This window comes from Enhydra lutris, unplaced genomic scaffold (genome assembly GCF_002288905.1).
Source record: "Enhydra lutris kenyoni isolate GAN:26980312 unplaced genomic scaffold, ASM228890v2 scaffoldscaffold7, whole genome shotgun sequence".
In the NCBI taxonomy this organism is placed as follows: domain Eukaryota; kingdom Metazoa; phylum Chordata; class Mammalia; order Carnivora; family Mustelidae; genus Enhydra; species Enhydra lutris.
In genome coordinates, this window is record NW_019154091.1 from 45,150,459 (window position 1) to 45,166,832 (window position 16,374).

At 39.5% G+C, this 16,374-nt stretch overlaps 1 protein-coding gene across 1 annotated transcript in view; it reads left to right on the plus strand.

Moving 5' to 3' along the window:
* LOC111142031 (pleckstrin homology domain containing A5) overlaps positions 1 to 13,828 on the plus strand; it is a 239,541-nt gene extending 225,713 nt beyond the window's left edge. The window contains exons 27-32 of the mRNA XM_022494952.1: positions 5,124 to 5,333; positions 6,240 to 6,380; positions 6,808 to 6,932; positions 8,646 to 8,791; positions 10,832 to 10,937; positions 12,981 to 13,828. Coding sequence (XP_022350660.1) covers positions 5,124 to 5,333; positions 6,240 to 6,380; positions 6,808 to 6,932; positions 8,646 to 8,791; positions 10,832 to 10,926 — 717 coding nt within the window. The 3' untranslated portion in view covers positions 10,927 to 10,937; positions 12,981 to 13,828. The remainder of the gene's footprint in view (positions 1 to 5,123; positions 5,334 to 6,239; positions 6,381 to 6,807; positions 6,933 to 8,645; positions 8,792 to 10,831; positions 10,938 to 12,980) is intronic.
* Positions 13,829 to 16,374: the final 2,546 nt, after the last annotated feature.

Sequence of the window (16,374 nt, forward strand, 5' to 3'; positions counted from 1 at the left end):
GGGGCGCCTGGGTGGCTCAGTGGGTTAAGCCGCTGCCTTCGGCTCAGGTCATGATCTCAGGGTCCTGGGATCGAGTCCCGCATCGGGCTCTCTGCTCAGCAGGGAGCCTGCTTCTCTCTCTCTCTCTCTCTCTCTCTCTCTCTCTCTCTCTCTCTCTGCCTGCCTCTCCGTCTACTTGTGATCTCTCTCTGTCAAATAAATAAATAAAATCTTTAAAAAAAAAAAAGATTTTATTTATTTATTTGATGGAGACGGAGAGAGATCACAAGCAGAGGGAGAGGGAGAAGCAGGCTCCCTGCAGAGCAGGGGAAGCCCGATACAAGACTCGATCCCAGGATCACGACCAAGCCGAAGGCAGTGGCCCAACGCACTGAGCCACCCAGGCGCCCGTTGTTTTGGTTTTTTGTTTTGTTTTGTTTTGTTTGTTTGTTTGTTTTGTTTTTTTGTTTTTTTGTTTTTTTTTTTGAGAGAGAGAGGGAGAGATAGCATAAAGCAGAAGTGGGGCTGGGCAGGGGGAGGGGGTCGGGCAGAGGGAGAGAGAGAAGCAGGCTCTCTGCTGAGCAGGGAGCCCAATGCAGGGCTCAGTCCCAGGATCCTGGGATCATTACTTGAGCCAAAGGCAGACCCTTAACCAACTAAGCCACCCAGGCACCCTAGAAATTTTTTTTTAAGATTTTATTTCTTCGGCGCCTGGGTGGCTCAGTGGGTTAAGCCTCTGCCTTCAGCTCAGGTCATGGTCTCAGAGTCCTGGGATCGAGCCCCGTGTCTGGCTCTCTGCTCGGTGGGGAGCCTGCTTCCCCCTCTCTCTCTCTGCCTGCTTGGGATCTCTCTATCAAATAAGCAAATAAAAATTTTTTTTGAAGATTTTATTTATTTATTTTGACAGAGAGAGATCACAAGTAGGCAGAGAGGCAGGCAGAGAGAGAGGAAGGGAAGCAGGCTTCCTGCCGAGCAGAGAGCCCGATGTGGGACTCGATCTCAGAACCCTGGGATCATGACCCGAGCCGAAGGCAGCGGCTTAACCCACTGAGCCACCCAGGCGCCCAATAAAATTTTTTTTTTAAAAGATTTTATTTCTTTATCTTAGAGAGCACGAGCCTGGGTGGGGCAGAGGGAGAGAGGGACAGAGTCTCAAGCAGACTCTAGGCTGAGTGCAGAGTCCAACATGGGGCTTGATCTCTGAGATGATGACGAGCCGAAATCAAGAGCCAGATGCTCAACCAAGTGAGCCACCCAGGTGCCCCAAAACTTTTACTTTCATTTTTATAAAGTCTCTACTTACTTGGTATAAGGTAATTTGGTACTTTGAAGCTGTAAGAATGGAAAGTACTACAAATGATAAGATTTATGGTTATTAATGAAAGATATTAAAGTACAGCTACAAAGTATATGCCCAAAACATCTGACAAACTTATATACAAGAAATATAATATTTTAACTAACATAAAGACCTAGAAAGATAATTATTATAGAATAAAAATTAATGAATTTCTATACATCATTATTACCATTAGTGGTCATGGTTTTATAATAGTATTATTTGTTCATAGGCATTTTTTTACAGATTGAAAGGGTATTTTCTTTGGAAATTGTAATGCTAAAATAAATAAACAGAAAAGGATTTTTTTTTTTTTTTAAGATTTTATTTATTTGACAGAGATCACAAGTAGGCAGAGAGGCAGGCAGAGAGAGAGGGAAGCAGGCTCCCCGCTGAGCAGAGAGCCCGATGCGGGGCTTGATCCCAGGACCCTGAGATCATGACCTGAGCCGAGGGCAGAGGCTTTAACCCACTGAGCCACCCAGGCGCCCCCAGAAAAGGATTTTTAAAATGCATGTCATGGGGCGCCTGTGGCTCAGTCATTAAGTGTCTTCCTTCAGCTCAGGTCATGATCCCATGGTCCTGGGATCAAGCCCCGCATCAGGCTCCCTGCTTGGTGGGAAGCCTGCTTCTCTCTCTCCTACTTCCCCTGCTTGTGTTCCCTCTCTCGCTGTGTCTCTCTCTGTCGAACAAATAAAATCTTTTTTTTTTTTAAAGTGCATGTCAGGGGCGCCTGAGTGGCTCAGTTGGTTAAGCGACTGCCTTCAGCTCAGGTCATGATCCTGGAGTCCTAGGATCGAGTCCCACATCGGGCTCCCAGCTCCACAGAGAGTCTGCTTCTCCCTCTGACCTTCTCCTCGCTCATGCTCTCTCTGTCTCTCTCTCTCTCAAATAAATAAATAAAAATAAAATATTTTTTAAAAAATAAAAAATAAAAAGTGCATGTCAAAAAGGGCACCCAGCTGGCTCAAGTCGGTAGAGAAAGCAACTCCTGATCTCAGGGCTGTGAGTTCAAGCCCCATGTTGGGTATAGAGATTACTTAAAAATAAAATCTTTAGGGGCGCCTGGGTGGCTCAGTGGGTTAAAGCCTCTGCCTTCGGCTCAGGTCGTGATCCCAGGGTCCTGGGATCGAGCCCCACATCGGGCTCTCTGCTCAGCAGGGAGCCTGCTTCCTCCTCTCTCTCTCAGCCTGCTTCTCTGCTTACTTGTGATCTCTGTCTGTCAAATAAATAAATAAAATCTTTTAAAAAAATAAAAATAAAAAATAAAATCTTTAAAAATAGTAATAATAAAATTTAAAATAAAAATGCTTATTGAGGGATGCCTGGCTGGTTCGGTTAGTAGAAAATGCAATTCTTTTTTTTTTTTTAAGATTTTATTTATTTATTTGACAGAGAGAGATCACAAGTAGGCAGAGAGGCAGGCAGAGAGAGAGAAAGGAGGAACAGACTCCCCGCTGAGCAGAGAGCCCGACTCAGGACTTGATCTCAGGACCCTGAGATCATGACCTGAGCCAAAGGTAGAGGCTTAACCCACTGAACCACCCAGGCACCCAAAAATGCAACTCTTGATCTTGAAGTCGTCAGTTCAAGCCCCATATCAGGTGTGGAGCTTATATTGAAAAAATTAAAATGTGTGTTGAGATAAGAAAGATATTAGTAGATTTATATGCTATAACTATCTTTTTTTTAGTACATAACTATCTTAAATAGTAGAAGAAAAACTTCTACATAAACAAATACAGGTGAGAAAAGTATGGAAGACTACAGTTACGTAATATTGGTATAGAAAGGACCTTTATGAACAAAATCAGTGCCAGATTAAAATACTTGGACTATAACAGACAAGTTCCATAATGTATGAGAAATTAATATGTCAGTTATTTTTAAGATTTCTTATGGAAAATGACAATATTTGGCATTTAGAAACTAAATTTTTTACAGTATAACAACTTGAAAAAGAAGCTGCAGTGTCACAACATTTTTGCATAAATGTAAAAAAGTGAGGAAGTCTGCTTGTTTGTAGTTACTAAAAATAAAAGGATAAAATAAGAAACTTAATGAAATCCAAAATGAAAGGAAAGGGATGCTGTAGTAGCTAATTCCCAGTCTGTATTTAAAATTTGCTTTTTTTTAAATGGTTTTTTTGGTTTGTTTGATGTTTTGTTTTCCAAAGCAAATGTGGCTTTTGCTAAAACACATTAAGGCTTTTCATTTTTCCTCTTCCTTTTAGTTTTTACTTGAGCTCTTTAGGATATTTATTCTAGGGGCACCTGGGTGGCTTAGTCATTAAGCGTCTGCCTTCGGCTCATCGGGCTCCCTGCTCAGCAGAGAGACTGCTTCTCCCTCTCCCTCTGCCCTTTCTTATATTCCCCTTCTGTCTGCCTCTCTCTCTGTCAAATAAATTCATTAAATTAATTTTTAAAAAATTTAAAAGATATTTATTTTATGCAATTGAAAATGGCTCTAGTTGGGACGCCTCGAGTGGCTCAGTTGGCTAAGCATCTGTTCTGCTCAGGTCATGATCTCAGGGTCCTGGGATCAAGCTCTGTGTGGGGCTCCTTGCTCAGTGGGAAGTCAGCTTCTCCCTCTGCCCCTCCCCCCTGCTTGTGCGCTCTCTCTCTCTCTCTCAAATAAATAAAATCTTCTAAAAAGAAAGAAAGAAAGAGAAGATGGTTCTAGTGCTAGAGCTCCTGCCCTGCAAGCGTTTTTCAGATTGCAGGAGAGAGAGAAAAGATCTTAGAGGGTTTGCTGACAAACTGCTGACTTCCACCCTGGGTTTTTTTGAGAGCAAACAACCTCACCAGTGTCTCATGGTCAATCCCCACCAACTCAGACCAGAGACATAAACCTATGGATTCTATGCCATAGGTTCTAGCATATGTTTAATATTTAAATGTTCTATCATATAAAATAAGCTAAAATTTGCTTATGACTAACACTAAAGTTCTTATTTGGCATTTTATACCAATATTGTTTTACATCTTTAATAAGAAAGTAAGAAGGATTGCTTATTTAATGTGACAAATATTTTTAAACCCTTCAGTAAACCATAAAATGAGTCATATATATATATATACATATATATATATATATATATAGTATTCAAATAAAACCATCTGATTTATGGAAAATAATATTTTTATAGTTCTGTTATTGATCGTAAACTAAGGATTTTTCTCTACAGCTCTTTTCACAGTAAATGTGTGATTCAAAACATCACATTTTCATTAAAATAAATCTCTGGGACGCCTGGCTGTCTAGTTGGTAGAGCATGTGACTCTTGATCTCGGGGGTTTAAAGTTCAGTCACCATGTTGGGTATAGAGATTACTTAAAGATAAAATCTTGAGGAGAAATTTTTTTTTTTTTTTTTTTTAAAGATTTTATTTATTTATTTGACAGAGAGAAATCACAAGTAGGCAGAGAAGCAGGCAGAGAGAGAGAAGGAAGCAGGCTCCCTGCTGAGCAGAAAGCCCGATGTGGGGCTCGAACCCAGGACCTGGGATCATGACCTGAGCCGAAGGCAGCGGCCTAATCCACTGAGCCACCCAGGCGCCCCTTGAGGAGAAATTTTTTAAAAATAAAGTAAATCTCTCATATTTAGAAGCTGTACCCCTTCCTAGTTTGAGTTTTATACAGTTTCCTGTTACAATGACCACACATCACCAGTTACTCCTGAAGGATAAAACAGTTTGCACTTTCAACTTTGAGAAGAAATGCATTTTAGAACATTTTTTATTCCAACATACTTTTCAAAAGTTATTCTGCATTCCTGTTTTCCTATGTCTATTTTTAATTTAAAGGAACGGCCGAGAAGTGCAGTGGAACAACTCTGTTTGGCAGAAAGTACCCGAACTAGGATGACTGTGGAAGAGCAAATGGAAAGAATAAGGAGACATCAGCAAGCATGCTTGAGGGAAAAGAAAAAAGGATTAAATGTTATTGGTGCTTTAGACCAGTCACCCTTACAGAGTCCTTCAGGTTTAAGGGATAATCCATTCAGGATTACCCAGGTAGATCTATTGCATTTAATCATTCTTCTGTGTAAATCTAATACCACTTGAATCAGGATAATGGATTTACATGATTGATGGGTTTTCAAAAATGTCTACAGTATGGTTATTTTATATTACTTAATTCCCATAAAAATAAGCTAAGACAGCTTAGTAAAATGGAAATAGCCCTAAGTTCAAAAAATCAGAGCTCTAGTACTTGTTGGATGTCCTCGTACCAGTTGTGGACTCCATCTTCCGGGCTGTAAATCAGATGATGATACAGCCCATCCCATCTACTTCACAGAGATACTAAGAAGATAAAAGTGCTTTCCACAAATGTGAAATGCCAAGATAGTCCCCAGTTCCCCCTCCAATAAAATGTGTATTACTCTCTGTCCTAATTTAACATGACCTAAATTGTAGCGGAAGAGAACTTCTAAATAAAAGTCCTAAGTCTACTATTCATTGCATTCCAACGCCACCTTGTAAAGTGACGCCATTCCATTTCTTACGATTTGTTTGTTACCCCGATTCATGAATACAGAGATAAAAGACATGGGAAACTTTTTCAGTAGCTTCAGTCTGGTCTGTCCTTGTTAGCAAACATGCATCAGCTAAAAGTGTTTTTCTGTCCTCCTGGAAATCCCCTTTCCATCTGATCAAGAGCTGGTAGGCATTGCTACTGAAGACCCAGCAGATTAACAGTTGAATAATTACACATTCTCCAAATTACAAAATGGATGCTTCAAAGAGAGAAAAAAAATGTGTGGAATACTGATATGTATATTTTTTTTCCCTCCGTTGGTTTTCATAAAGAAACCTCCTTGTGAGTGAGGATCAGCCTTTTTTCAAAATTAACAGGTGCTATCTAAAAACTGTACGTGGCTTCGTAGTATGAATCTCTGCTATATGTCTTTTGGACAGACTCGAAGAAGGGATGATAACGTTAAGGAAATGGATACAGTCATTAGAGAAAATGATGTGAAGCCAACCCGTGAAACTCCTGCAGCAGAAATTGTTCGACTAAAAGAAGCTGAACCTCAAGATACGGATTTCAACAAAGAGGTAGAGAGATTATTTTAGAACAGATATTGCACGAGGTAGATTTTTGAAGATTAGACCAAACAATAAGGTTGAAAATAATTGTTTCATTTCATCATAGAGACCATGAGTCTAAGTGAAATGATAGGTTTTGTTTAACCTGAGTGATGTATTCAGCACATCAAAAAAATGGGTTAATTGGACATTTAAAACATAATCAAGGCTAGAATAAATTACTGTTAACCCCAATTAAAGAATCTTATATCCCAGAGCTACTGGCTATTAGCAATGTGTATCACCCCTCCAGGCCAATAACTTTTTGTATCCCGTACTAAGAATGTTAATATTTTTCATATACTTGAATCTAAAGATGTATTTCAGTAACTATTTGACTGGGTATCATTTTTTAACAAACTTTTATTTTTTAATCATTTTTCTTCTTACTCTGTAGTTTAAAAAAACTGAGGACGTTTTTTCCAAAACCCTTTTCAAACCTGAACCAAATGGAGTAAGTTCAGAGGAAGTGATGGATAAAGAGGGAAACAAGGAGAAAATGTCTGAGGATGTTCCATACAGGTAATGATTAGGGAAAGTGATAAAGGAATTGCTCCCAAAATTATATAACACTTAAGGATGGTGTCAGAAAGTCTTGGATTCCCGTCCCGGCTTAGCAACTTGAGCAACTTACATAACCTCCCTAAACTGCAAGTTCCTTACCTATAAAACTGGGGTAATAATAGTATCTGTATCACAAATGTGTTATGATGATTAAATAAGAAAACACAGGTATAGCACTTAACCACTATGCTTATTAGCACCTAGGAATTTGGTAAGGACTTTTAAAAAACCTACCAAAACATGCATGTGCTGTATCAAAGTCAGGCCCTCAGCACTGGCTGCATAATGGATCGAATAGACACTGATCAGAAATCCAAGGTGTCTGGTGTGTTCCAGAAGCCACTGTGATTGGCTCTCTGTTTTTTAGCTGTGCTTCTTAACTGGCTTTCTTATGTGTATGTCCTCAGCCTCACCCTTCATTAGAAAAATTACCAGAGCTGGAAAGAGAATTGCTGGGATTTAACATTTTTCAGAATGCCTTTATTTCTTCAATGAATAGCAAGATTGAGTTTGAAAAACTTTTAGCAATCGCTGACAAGAGGAAAACCTGCTGTTTTGTTAATAGGTGTAGATTAAAACTCATCTAGTATGTTAAAAATCTGCGAGTTTCATGACCCAACAATAACAAAAAATAGTTGGCCACTTTGGACAATGCTAAGGAATTGACTTCTTATTCCAAAACCTGGTACATAAAGGCAAAGAATCAAGTGTTTATCTTGCCTTTCCCAAATAAACTGCAACCAAAAAGTTTTTGAGGCGATATTTTTCATTATAGAAGAATTTCATTCAATAAGGAATGAAAGACTTAGAATATCATTGTTTTGCTAATCCTAAGGAAATAAAGGATTTGAATAATATTCCTCCATGGCCAGAAAAGCAGAAAATCTGGCAGGGCAGTTTATAATAAGTAAATTCAGAAACCTTGAACTCACTGATCTTTTTTAACGTCACAGAAAGAAACAACCTATTCGGGCAGTAGTGCACGAACCCCACCTAATGAAATAATTACCTTTCCCCAAAAATCCTTAATCTGATCAAGCACTCAGAGTCCTTTTCAGATTATTAAAAATAAAAGGAATATAATCAGCAAAATACAGAATGTGGTAAACTCTGTGGGATGGAGAAACCAAGTTGTTTCACATAAGTGGCAAAGAATAAAAAGGATGTGTGGGGTGGGGTATTTTAGATTAAAGTTAACTTTAAGAGACTTGTCAGGCAAATACAATACACAGACTTCAGATCTGCTTGAAACCAATAACTCTAAAATGCTGTTATGAGGCAATCAAGAAAATTTGAGTACTGACTGGATATTTGATGACATTGAGCTATTATAAATACAAACTGAAATATTTACAGATCAGATGGTATGTCTGGAATCTGCTTATAATTTGGGGAGTGGGAGACTGGGAGTTAGGTGAAACAATATTGGTAAAATATGGATTACCTGAGTGCACGGGTTTCGTGTATCATTTGCTCTCATTTTTTATGTTTAAAGATTTCTTTTAGGGAGAAGAAAAGCGATTCATTACAAGCAAAGTGTTAGCAGTTACTAATTATAAATGGTGGCATCTTTTGTATATGGTTAAACATTTTCATGATGACAAATTGGGAGAAAAAATTTTATTGTAGTCTGTTAATACCAAGTTTTAAAATACCAGTCTATTCTATTAGTCCTCAGGATGAGACGCAGATCACAAATCATAAAACAGAAAGTCACCCTGAAGAAAATATAAAGGACAATATTCATGAGCAGGAAGAAACTGTTGCTTCTTATGAACAAACTCCCGAGGCTTCTAGAGGAAATCAAACAGCAGGTAGCTACTACACATTCCGTACTTTTCTCACTGCGGTGCCCTCTGAACCTCTGAATTTACTTTCGCCTCCACATGCCCCTTCAGGAAAGATGTGACTGGGAAGGATGGAAGGTGGACCTCAGCCTAGATCCACAGTCTGTCCTGGCTTGGGGATCACTTCCTTCTCTCTCTCTCACTCTCTCTTCATCTTAACCTTAACTCGTATACCATAAATTTTTTCTACTAAGATGTTCCAGAATTTGGAAAACGTACCTATTTCTCTGAGGCTGGATTCTCAGAATAGTCACAAACCTACCACTTTGGGAACTGCAGAAGATTGAATACCTAAACTAGTGGAATGGGTTTGTTTAGCTGATGCTATAATGCACATCTGGGTTTTTCTTTGAGAGAAGATCAGGATCCATAGCACGTCAGAAGGTAGGGCTCCTGGGTGGCTCAGTTAGTGAACAACTGACCCTTGATCATGATCTCAGGGTTGTGAGATCAAGGGTTGTGAAACTGAGCCTCCTGTCAGGCTCCACGCTGGCACTGGAGCCAGCTTAAGATTCTCCTTCTCTGTCTGCCCCTCCTCTCAGCCCCCCACCCTCTCTAAAAACAATGATCAGTTAAAAAATAAAATAATAAAAATGTCTGTGCTACTTTCAGGGATTTTGTTTGTTTGTTTTTACAGATTTGATTTTTTTTTTTCCTTTATGATATTTGGCAAGGGATGCCAAATATGGGGAATCATACAGCCAGTGCGTATTATCCACATTGCTTCTCATAATCCATAAGCCAAAACCATTCTTTTTTTTTTTTTTTTAAGATTTTATTTATTTATTTGACAGAGCGAGATCACAAGTAGACAGAGAGGCAGGCAGAGAGAGAGAGAGAGGGAAGCAGGCTCCCCGCCGAGCAGAGAGCCCGATGCGGGACTCGACCCCAGGACCCTGAGATCATGACCTGAGCCGAAGGCAGCGGCTTAACCCACTGAGCCACCCAGGCGCCCCAGCCAAAACCATTCTTAATAATCCTCCATCCTGGGGCCCTGGGTGGCTCAATCAGTTAGGCGTCTGCCTTCAGTTCAGGGCATGACCCCAGGGTCCTGGCATGGAGCCCCACTCGGGATCCCCACTCAACAGGGAGCCTGCTTCTCCCCCTGCTCATGCATGCTCTCTCTCTTGCTGTCTCTTAAATAAATAAAATCTTTTTAAAAAAAATAGTAATCCTCCTTCCTTTCGCCCTCCTCCCCATCATTTTGCTGAAGGGCAAATACAGTGAAATTCAGTTATTTGGGACTGTTCTTAGGAAGGATGTGGGATTCTGGCAGTATTCTCTATATCTTATATATATATAACATGCAGATCTATGTGATAAGTCATGTTTCCTTGTAACAGATAGAAAGCACTGTCCTGTCTTTTGCCACTATCGTTTATAAGGCATTATACATGGGAATTTTTTTAATTGTCACTGACCACTTTGTTTCTGTTTTGGCGTGTCTGCATAAAGTGTGTGGAGTATTAACATCACAACATTTAAACTATTGATGGTATTTAGCTTCATGAACTATAAAGGCCTTTAAAAGTGAGACCCAAGAGCGCCTGGCTAGCTCAGTTGGTAGAACATGAGACTCTCGATCTAAGGGTTGTGAGTTCAGGCCCCATGTTAGGCAGAGCTTACTTTTTTTAAAAATAATTAATTAATTTTTTAAAAAGTGAGACCCACCAGGAGTGATTCATAGATGGACACCTAAAAATTAACCTCAAAGCCAGAAAAAGGGGGTAGATGACAACAAGAATTTTCTTTTCCAATTTTGTTGAGGTATAATTGACATATAACATTGTATGCAGTGTTTAAGGTATAGGAGGAAGAAGAATTATTAAAGAGTCTTCAAGAGACATTTTGTGCTAAGTAATCAGTTGTCAATTTAGAAAATAGCAGAACCCAGATAGAACTTTAATTCCTTCCTGAAATATGTTCTTATTTTATGGGATCACAACATCAGGATTTCCTTCTGCAGATGTGTCCTAAAGATGTTTATCACATTCTCTCCGTGTGTTTTAGCGAAAAGTCTGTCCCCATCTCCTGAGTCCTCGGCATCGCCCGTTCCAGCCACTCAGCCGCAGCTCACGGAAGGATCCCATTTCATGTGTGTGTAGTCTCAGAAAAAGTACGTCAGTTCCTTTTGCATTTGTGCTTGAACTTCAGAGTTTTTAACTTGAGTTTTATTCACTCATTGGTTCGGTGAACAAAAACAGATTAATTCTGGACTGTGTGTTAGGGATCGTTGGCAGAGCAAGGAGGCTGTGGATTTGAGCCTTGGGCATTAAGTCAGATCTCCAGCCTCAGCCCTTCTAGTGATTTGCTACGTGACAGCGTTTTCTGTGTCTCCGATTTCATCGTCCATAAAAAGAGCCAAGCGAAGAGGGGATGGCCTGTGCCAAGAGAAACCTCACGGTGTTCTGCAGCTGTGCTCCCACATAGCATTCCTTTCCATAGTCGGATCTGAGAGTTCTGTGGAAGCGATTATGAGTTGATCAAGTAATGTTTTTTACGGTTCGTGCGGCATGTCTCCCGCAGTGGGAGTCTGTTAATTATTTTAAAGGACAAAGGAGTGTTTGTGGCTGGGCCAACTACATGGAATATCAAAATCATTAAGATCTATCAGAAATTTTTTTAAATAATTTTTTTAAGTAAGTAAGGTCACTACTGAAAAAAGCTGTGTTGGGAGCAGGGGGAAAGAGGAAACCTTACTTGAACATTGTTCTTTAGACCATAGTTTAAGAACTGAGAGTAATTTCCTTAGATCTTATAACAATTTTATAGACAAATGCTAAATTTTACTTGCAGTTTTGTACTTATAGGTATATACTCTTTTTTACTTTTCAAGAAAACTGAGATATGGAGCTGTTTATGCTTTTTTCTGCATTTTCTTATGCCATCCACCAGACCTAGTAATATTGTATGCTTTAGGGTTAACACCAGTTTCTATTGAACAATTACAAGCAGCAGAAATACATAGAGATATTACAAACATTATTGCTAACATGTTCTTTGACTTTTAGATTCTCAAGATAAATTAGTACAAATACTAAATTGACTTAAGTTTACCCAGCAGTGCTTATTTTCTAGAGTCTTCTTCCATTCATACCTTTTTGTAGCAACTATAACCTGCGTCCTTTTGTTCATCCAGAAGGATTTATGTCTGTTCTGTCATATTTGTAACTTTTATTTGAGATCATGTCTACATACAGCCTAGAAGAGGCCTTTGTTGGTTGTCATTTGGTATTTATGCAGGACTGACATCCTTTGTAGAGTTACAAACAACCTGTTTGTTACTGTCTTACCTATGTCTCGCCTCTGTCACTCATGCCTTTAAACTTTTAACTTACTATGTCTTGAAGTGACAGTTGCCGCTAGTGACAGAATCATACCAGAACAGGAATAGTCAGCGTATTTATTTGATTCCTCTCGTGCAAAGAGTTGGTAGATGGCCTCTGTCCATCTTATTGGAGAAGTGTACATTAAAATCCAGTCTCGTTATCTTTTGGTTCAATAAACAGGTTACCATTCTTTGTACACAGACCGATGATAATGAAGAATGCCGTCTGACAGTACAGAGTACATACAGTTAAAGCTCAAGTACATTTCCAGGTTCCTTGACTTGTTATTCTTGGATTTTGTTTCATTTTGCTTTCGCCCTTAAGAGCCAGTGGCATTCCATACTGGAATGGGGTCCAGTTATTGCCGGCTGTTTTCTAGGCTTCTGGCCCGCAGCCATGGTGAACAGCTAGCGGCCCTCAAACCGGCATCTCTTTATGTCTCCTCACTGTGTGTTTCTCACCTCGCTGACTGCGTCGTTCTGGCAGGGCTTGGGAAGCGTTTACAAACCACGCTGCTCTGTGGGCAGCTTAACACCTTACTACATATTTCGCAAAGTTATGCAAATCTTTGCTCATTCCGTTGATATTCAGCTGCAAATTTGGCTACTTTTTTTTATTCTGAATTGTGTTACTTAATTACATTCTTGCTTTGTGAATTAAACCTATGAAATGACAAGAAAATGTCCTTCCATTGTATTAGGTCTTCGGATTTTCCGAGGCCATGCTCGTCAGTTCCATTGTTATAAAACATTGCCCTCAGTTACTTTAGGAAATGGTCACTCGTTAGCTTTGCAGGTGTCAAAGTAATTTTCCCTGTCTTTGTTTTTCAGCTATACTGACTTCTGTTGAAACCATTCAAAGCTAAGGACATGGACCTTCAGCAATGTGAGAAGATATTGTACAGTATATTTTAAATCTATGAAATTCATAGTTCTGATGCTTTTGGCCACAGAGCATCATTTTATCACTTCTGGAAAATGTTTATTCCAAACAGCTTTAATGGCTCATATGTACACTCCATAATCTCAAGGTGGTTGTTCTGACACCAGCTTGCTGCTATGATTTCAGAGCACATAAGTAAAGGTGCTTTTTTAATGTGCGGTCTACAGCCAGAGCTTACTTAGTTGCTGATTTCCAGATTTTGATGTTTCTAAAGTTTAGGTGGATTTATATTTCTTTTTGCTTTTTCAGTACAAAAATTTAGTTATTATTTCCAATGAAGCTTGTTTTCCTTTTATTTTTCCTTCCCATTTTGGCTACTGCAATGCTTTGTTTCACACTTGATTTGTAAAAATTTTATATATATATTTAAGATGTGCCATTTCATTATTGCTAAGTGAAGTACGTCCTGTTTTCTGCTATAATTATTTCTCAGTCAGATTGCAATGTCAGCAGTTACTGCCACACTCTTGTCAGCTTAAACACAAATGTTACCGCTTACTCTTTCTTAAAAATACAATTTAAAATGTAGGCATTTTGAAGTACTGGGCTTATATTTCAATTGGGATAGATGTGTACAGCAACAAGCAGGTTTTCAAATCCAGTACTTAGTTTGTGTACAAATGTAATTATGTTCATTGTGTATATATTATACAATGAGCACATGTAAGTATTAAAGGCTACTTACTGTTGTTTAAATGCAAATGTTCATATCTCATTTCTTTTTTATCATGTTAAATAAATGTTGATGTTCTTAAATCACTTGTGTTAGAATTTTTGCTCTTACCATCTACAGTGGAAAGTCTGTGGGGCGTCTGGCTGGCTCAGTCAGTAGAGCATGGGAATCTTGATCTCAGGGTTGTGGGTTCAAGCCCCACATTGAGTGTAGAGATTACTTGAAAAAAAGAATCTTTAAAAAAATTAATCGAATTAAATGGGAGGTCTGAGACTTAAGGGACTTCTCAGTGAAACAGTAGTCTATTAATCTTACCATTGGAGACAACATCATAAAAAGACCTTTTCCGCCACCCAGTTCGTCTCCCATGTGAGAGCTCAAGGAACTTGAGGCGCAGGGAGATAAATTGACTGGGCCATAGTCATGTTATATTTAATGACAGAATTTGGACCAGAACATAGTTTGTTTGTTTGTTTTTCACATTTCCTCGGAGGCCATCAGCTGAACACCACTAGGCAGGTTTCATTTTGTGAAATTTTCTACACTTACTTCTGTTTGTTTCTGTGTTGTGGAAACTAGCTTCAAACATCTGCTTTCTCCACACTCGGTGGATTGGGCTTGAAGAGGGGTGTGTGGAGCAGAGGGTTAGTTCTCTGACAGGGGGAACTAGAAACTGTTTCATCATCAGAAGTAGGACCCTTAGAGATCATTTTCTCTTACAATACATTCTTCGCAGATGTTCACGCTCTTCAGAATCAATTACATTTCTTCCTCTATAACCTTTTGTTCATGCTATATATTGTTCCCAGAGTACAAGGAAATTTGATGCTTTTGGATTCCCATATGAAATGGCTGAAACTAAATTGGCAATGGTCAGTCTTTTTTTTTTCCCATGCTATAGTAAAGAGGATTTAAGTTTAATTCAAAATGCAGATACATAAAAATTTATCAGCTCCAAACAGAAACAAAATGAAATGCAAATAGATACAGTCTGTGTTGTGGAGGTGAATGAGAAGAGAGGTTAAGATGGAAGGAGAGTGTTCAGCTCTCTGTATCATAAACGTGTTTACACATACTGCCTTTCTCTGAAGACATCATGCCAAAGTCTTCCAAAGGAAGTAGGCTACAGATTATTATTTCCCTCTAATCACCATAATGGTCATTGTTACCGATCTTCCAGTCAGGGTGCTGGGGGAAAATGACTGTTGTTATTTGGTTTTTCCAAAGGATGCAGTTTTTAACATTTTTTTGGTGAGGTTTTTCATGTCTGTTGTGTAGGTGTGGTGTGTGTTGTTCTGGCTTTATATTTTTTTTTTTTTTAAGATTTTATTTATTTGACAGAGAGAGATCACAAGCAGGCAGAGAGGGAGGCAGAGAGAGAGTGGGGGAAAGCAGGCTCCCCACTGAGCAGAGAGCCCGACGCGGGGCTCGATCCCAGGACCCTGGAATCATGACCTGAGCCGAAGGCAGAGGCTTTAACCCACTGAGCCACCCAGGCGCCCCTTGTTCTGGCTTTATTAAACACAACATTTTTTTGAACTGTTTCAAGATGGAAGAATGCCCCATACTGGAATAAATACCTGGAAGCCTAGGGAGTTTGGAAAAAACAGTGTAGAGTTGTTGTAACTCATGTCAGCATTTCAGAAAGCCCGATGCAAACCATGTCCTTGTAAACAATACGGCAAAAGGGACTGTTCTCCAGAACTGTGAACTAGATCAGTACTCTATCTCACCTAACACTCAGCTTACTCAGCTCCTGCTGTCTTACTGGAGAGGTGCGCAGAAGTGAGGGCAGCAGAGAAGCCGGAAAGGCTGTTACTGCAAATGCAGGATTGTTATGGGTGCCACCTTTCCAGCATGGAAGCAAGCTCCAAAGTTTAATGTGTGTCCCTGCTGGGTTGGTTACTCAGACATCATGCCCAAGTCCCCCACATTGCCCCTGCCCCCAGTTTATTGAAAGTTGACATTCTGGAGTGCCTTGGTGGCTCAGTCGTTAACCGTCTCCTTTCAGCTCAGGTCATGATCCCCAGGGTCCTGGAATCCAGTCCCACGTCAGGCTCCTTGCTCAGCAGGAAGCCTGCTTCTCCCTCTGCCACTCCCCCTTCTTGTACTTTCTCTCTCTCTCTTCTCTCTCTCTCAACTAAATAAATAAAATCTTCAAAAAAAAAAAGTGTCATCCTCTGATGGTGGTCAAAAATTAAACATAATCATAAACAAGCAATCTGCAAACTTCTTTGTTTGCATATCCGCAAAAGTTTTTGTTGTTTTTTTTTTTAAGTTTATTTATTCATTTGACAGAGATCACAGGTAGGCAGAGAGGCAGGCAGAGAGAGGAGGAGGCAGGCTCCCCACTGAGCAGAGAGCCTGATGCAGGGCTCAATCCCAGGACTCTGGGACCATGACCTGAGCCAAAGGTAGAGGCTTTAACCCACTGAGCCACCCAGGCGCCCTCGCAAAAGTATTTTTAAAAATTATGTTTCCCTTTGCACATTACAAATTTGACATCTTTAGTTTTTCAGAAGTTGAGACAGTTGAAAAGAGGATGCAGTTTTTAACATACTATCAATTTAACTATGAAACTTTTTTTAAGATTTTTATTTATTTGGGAG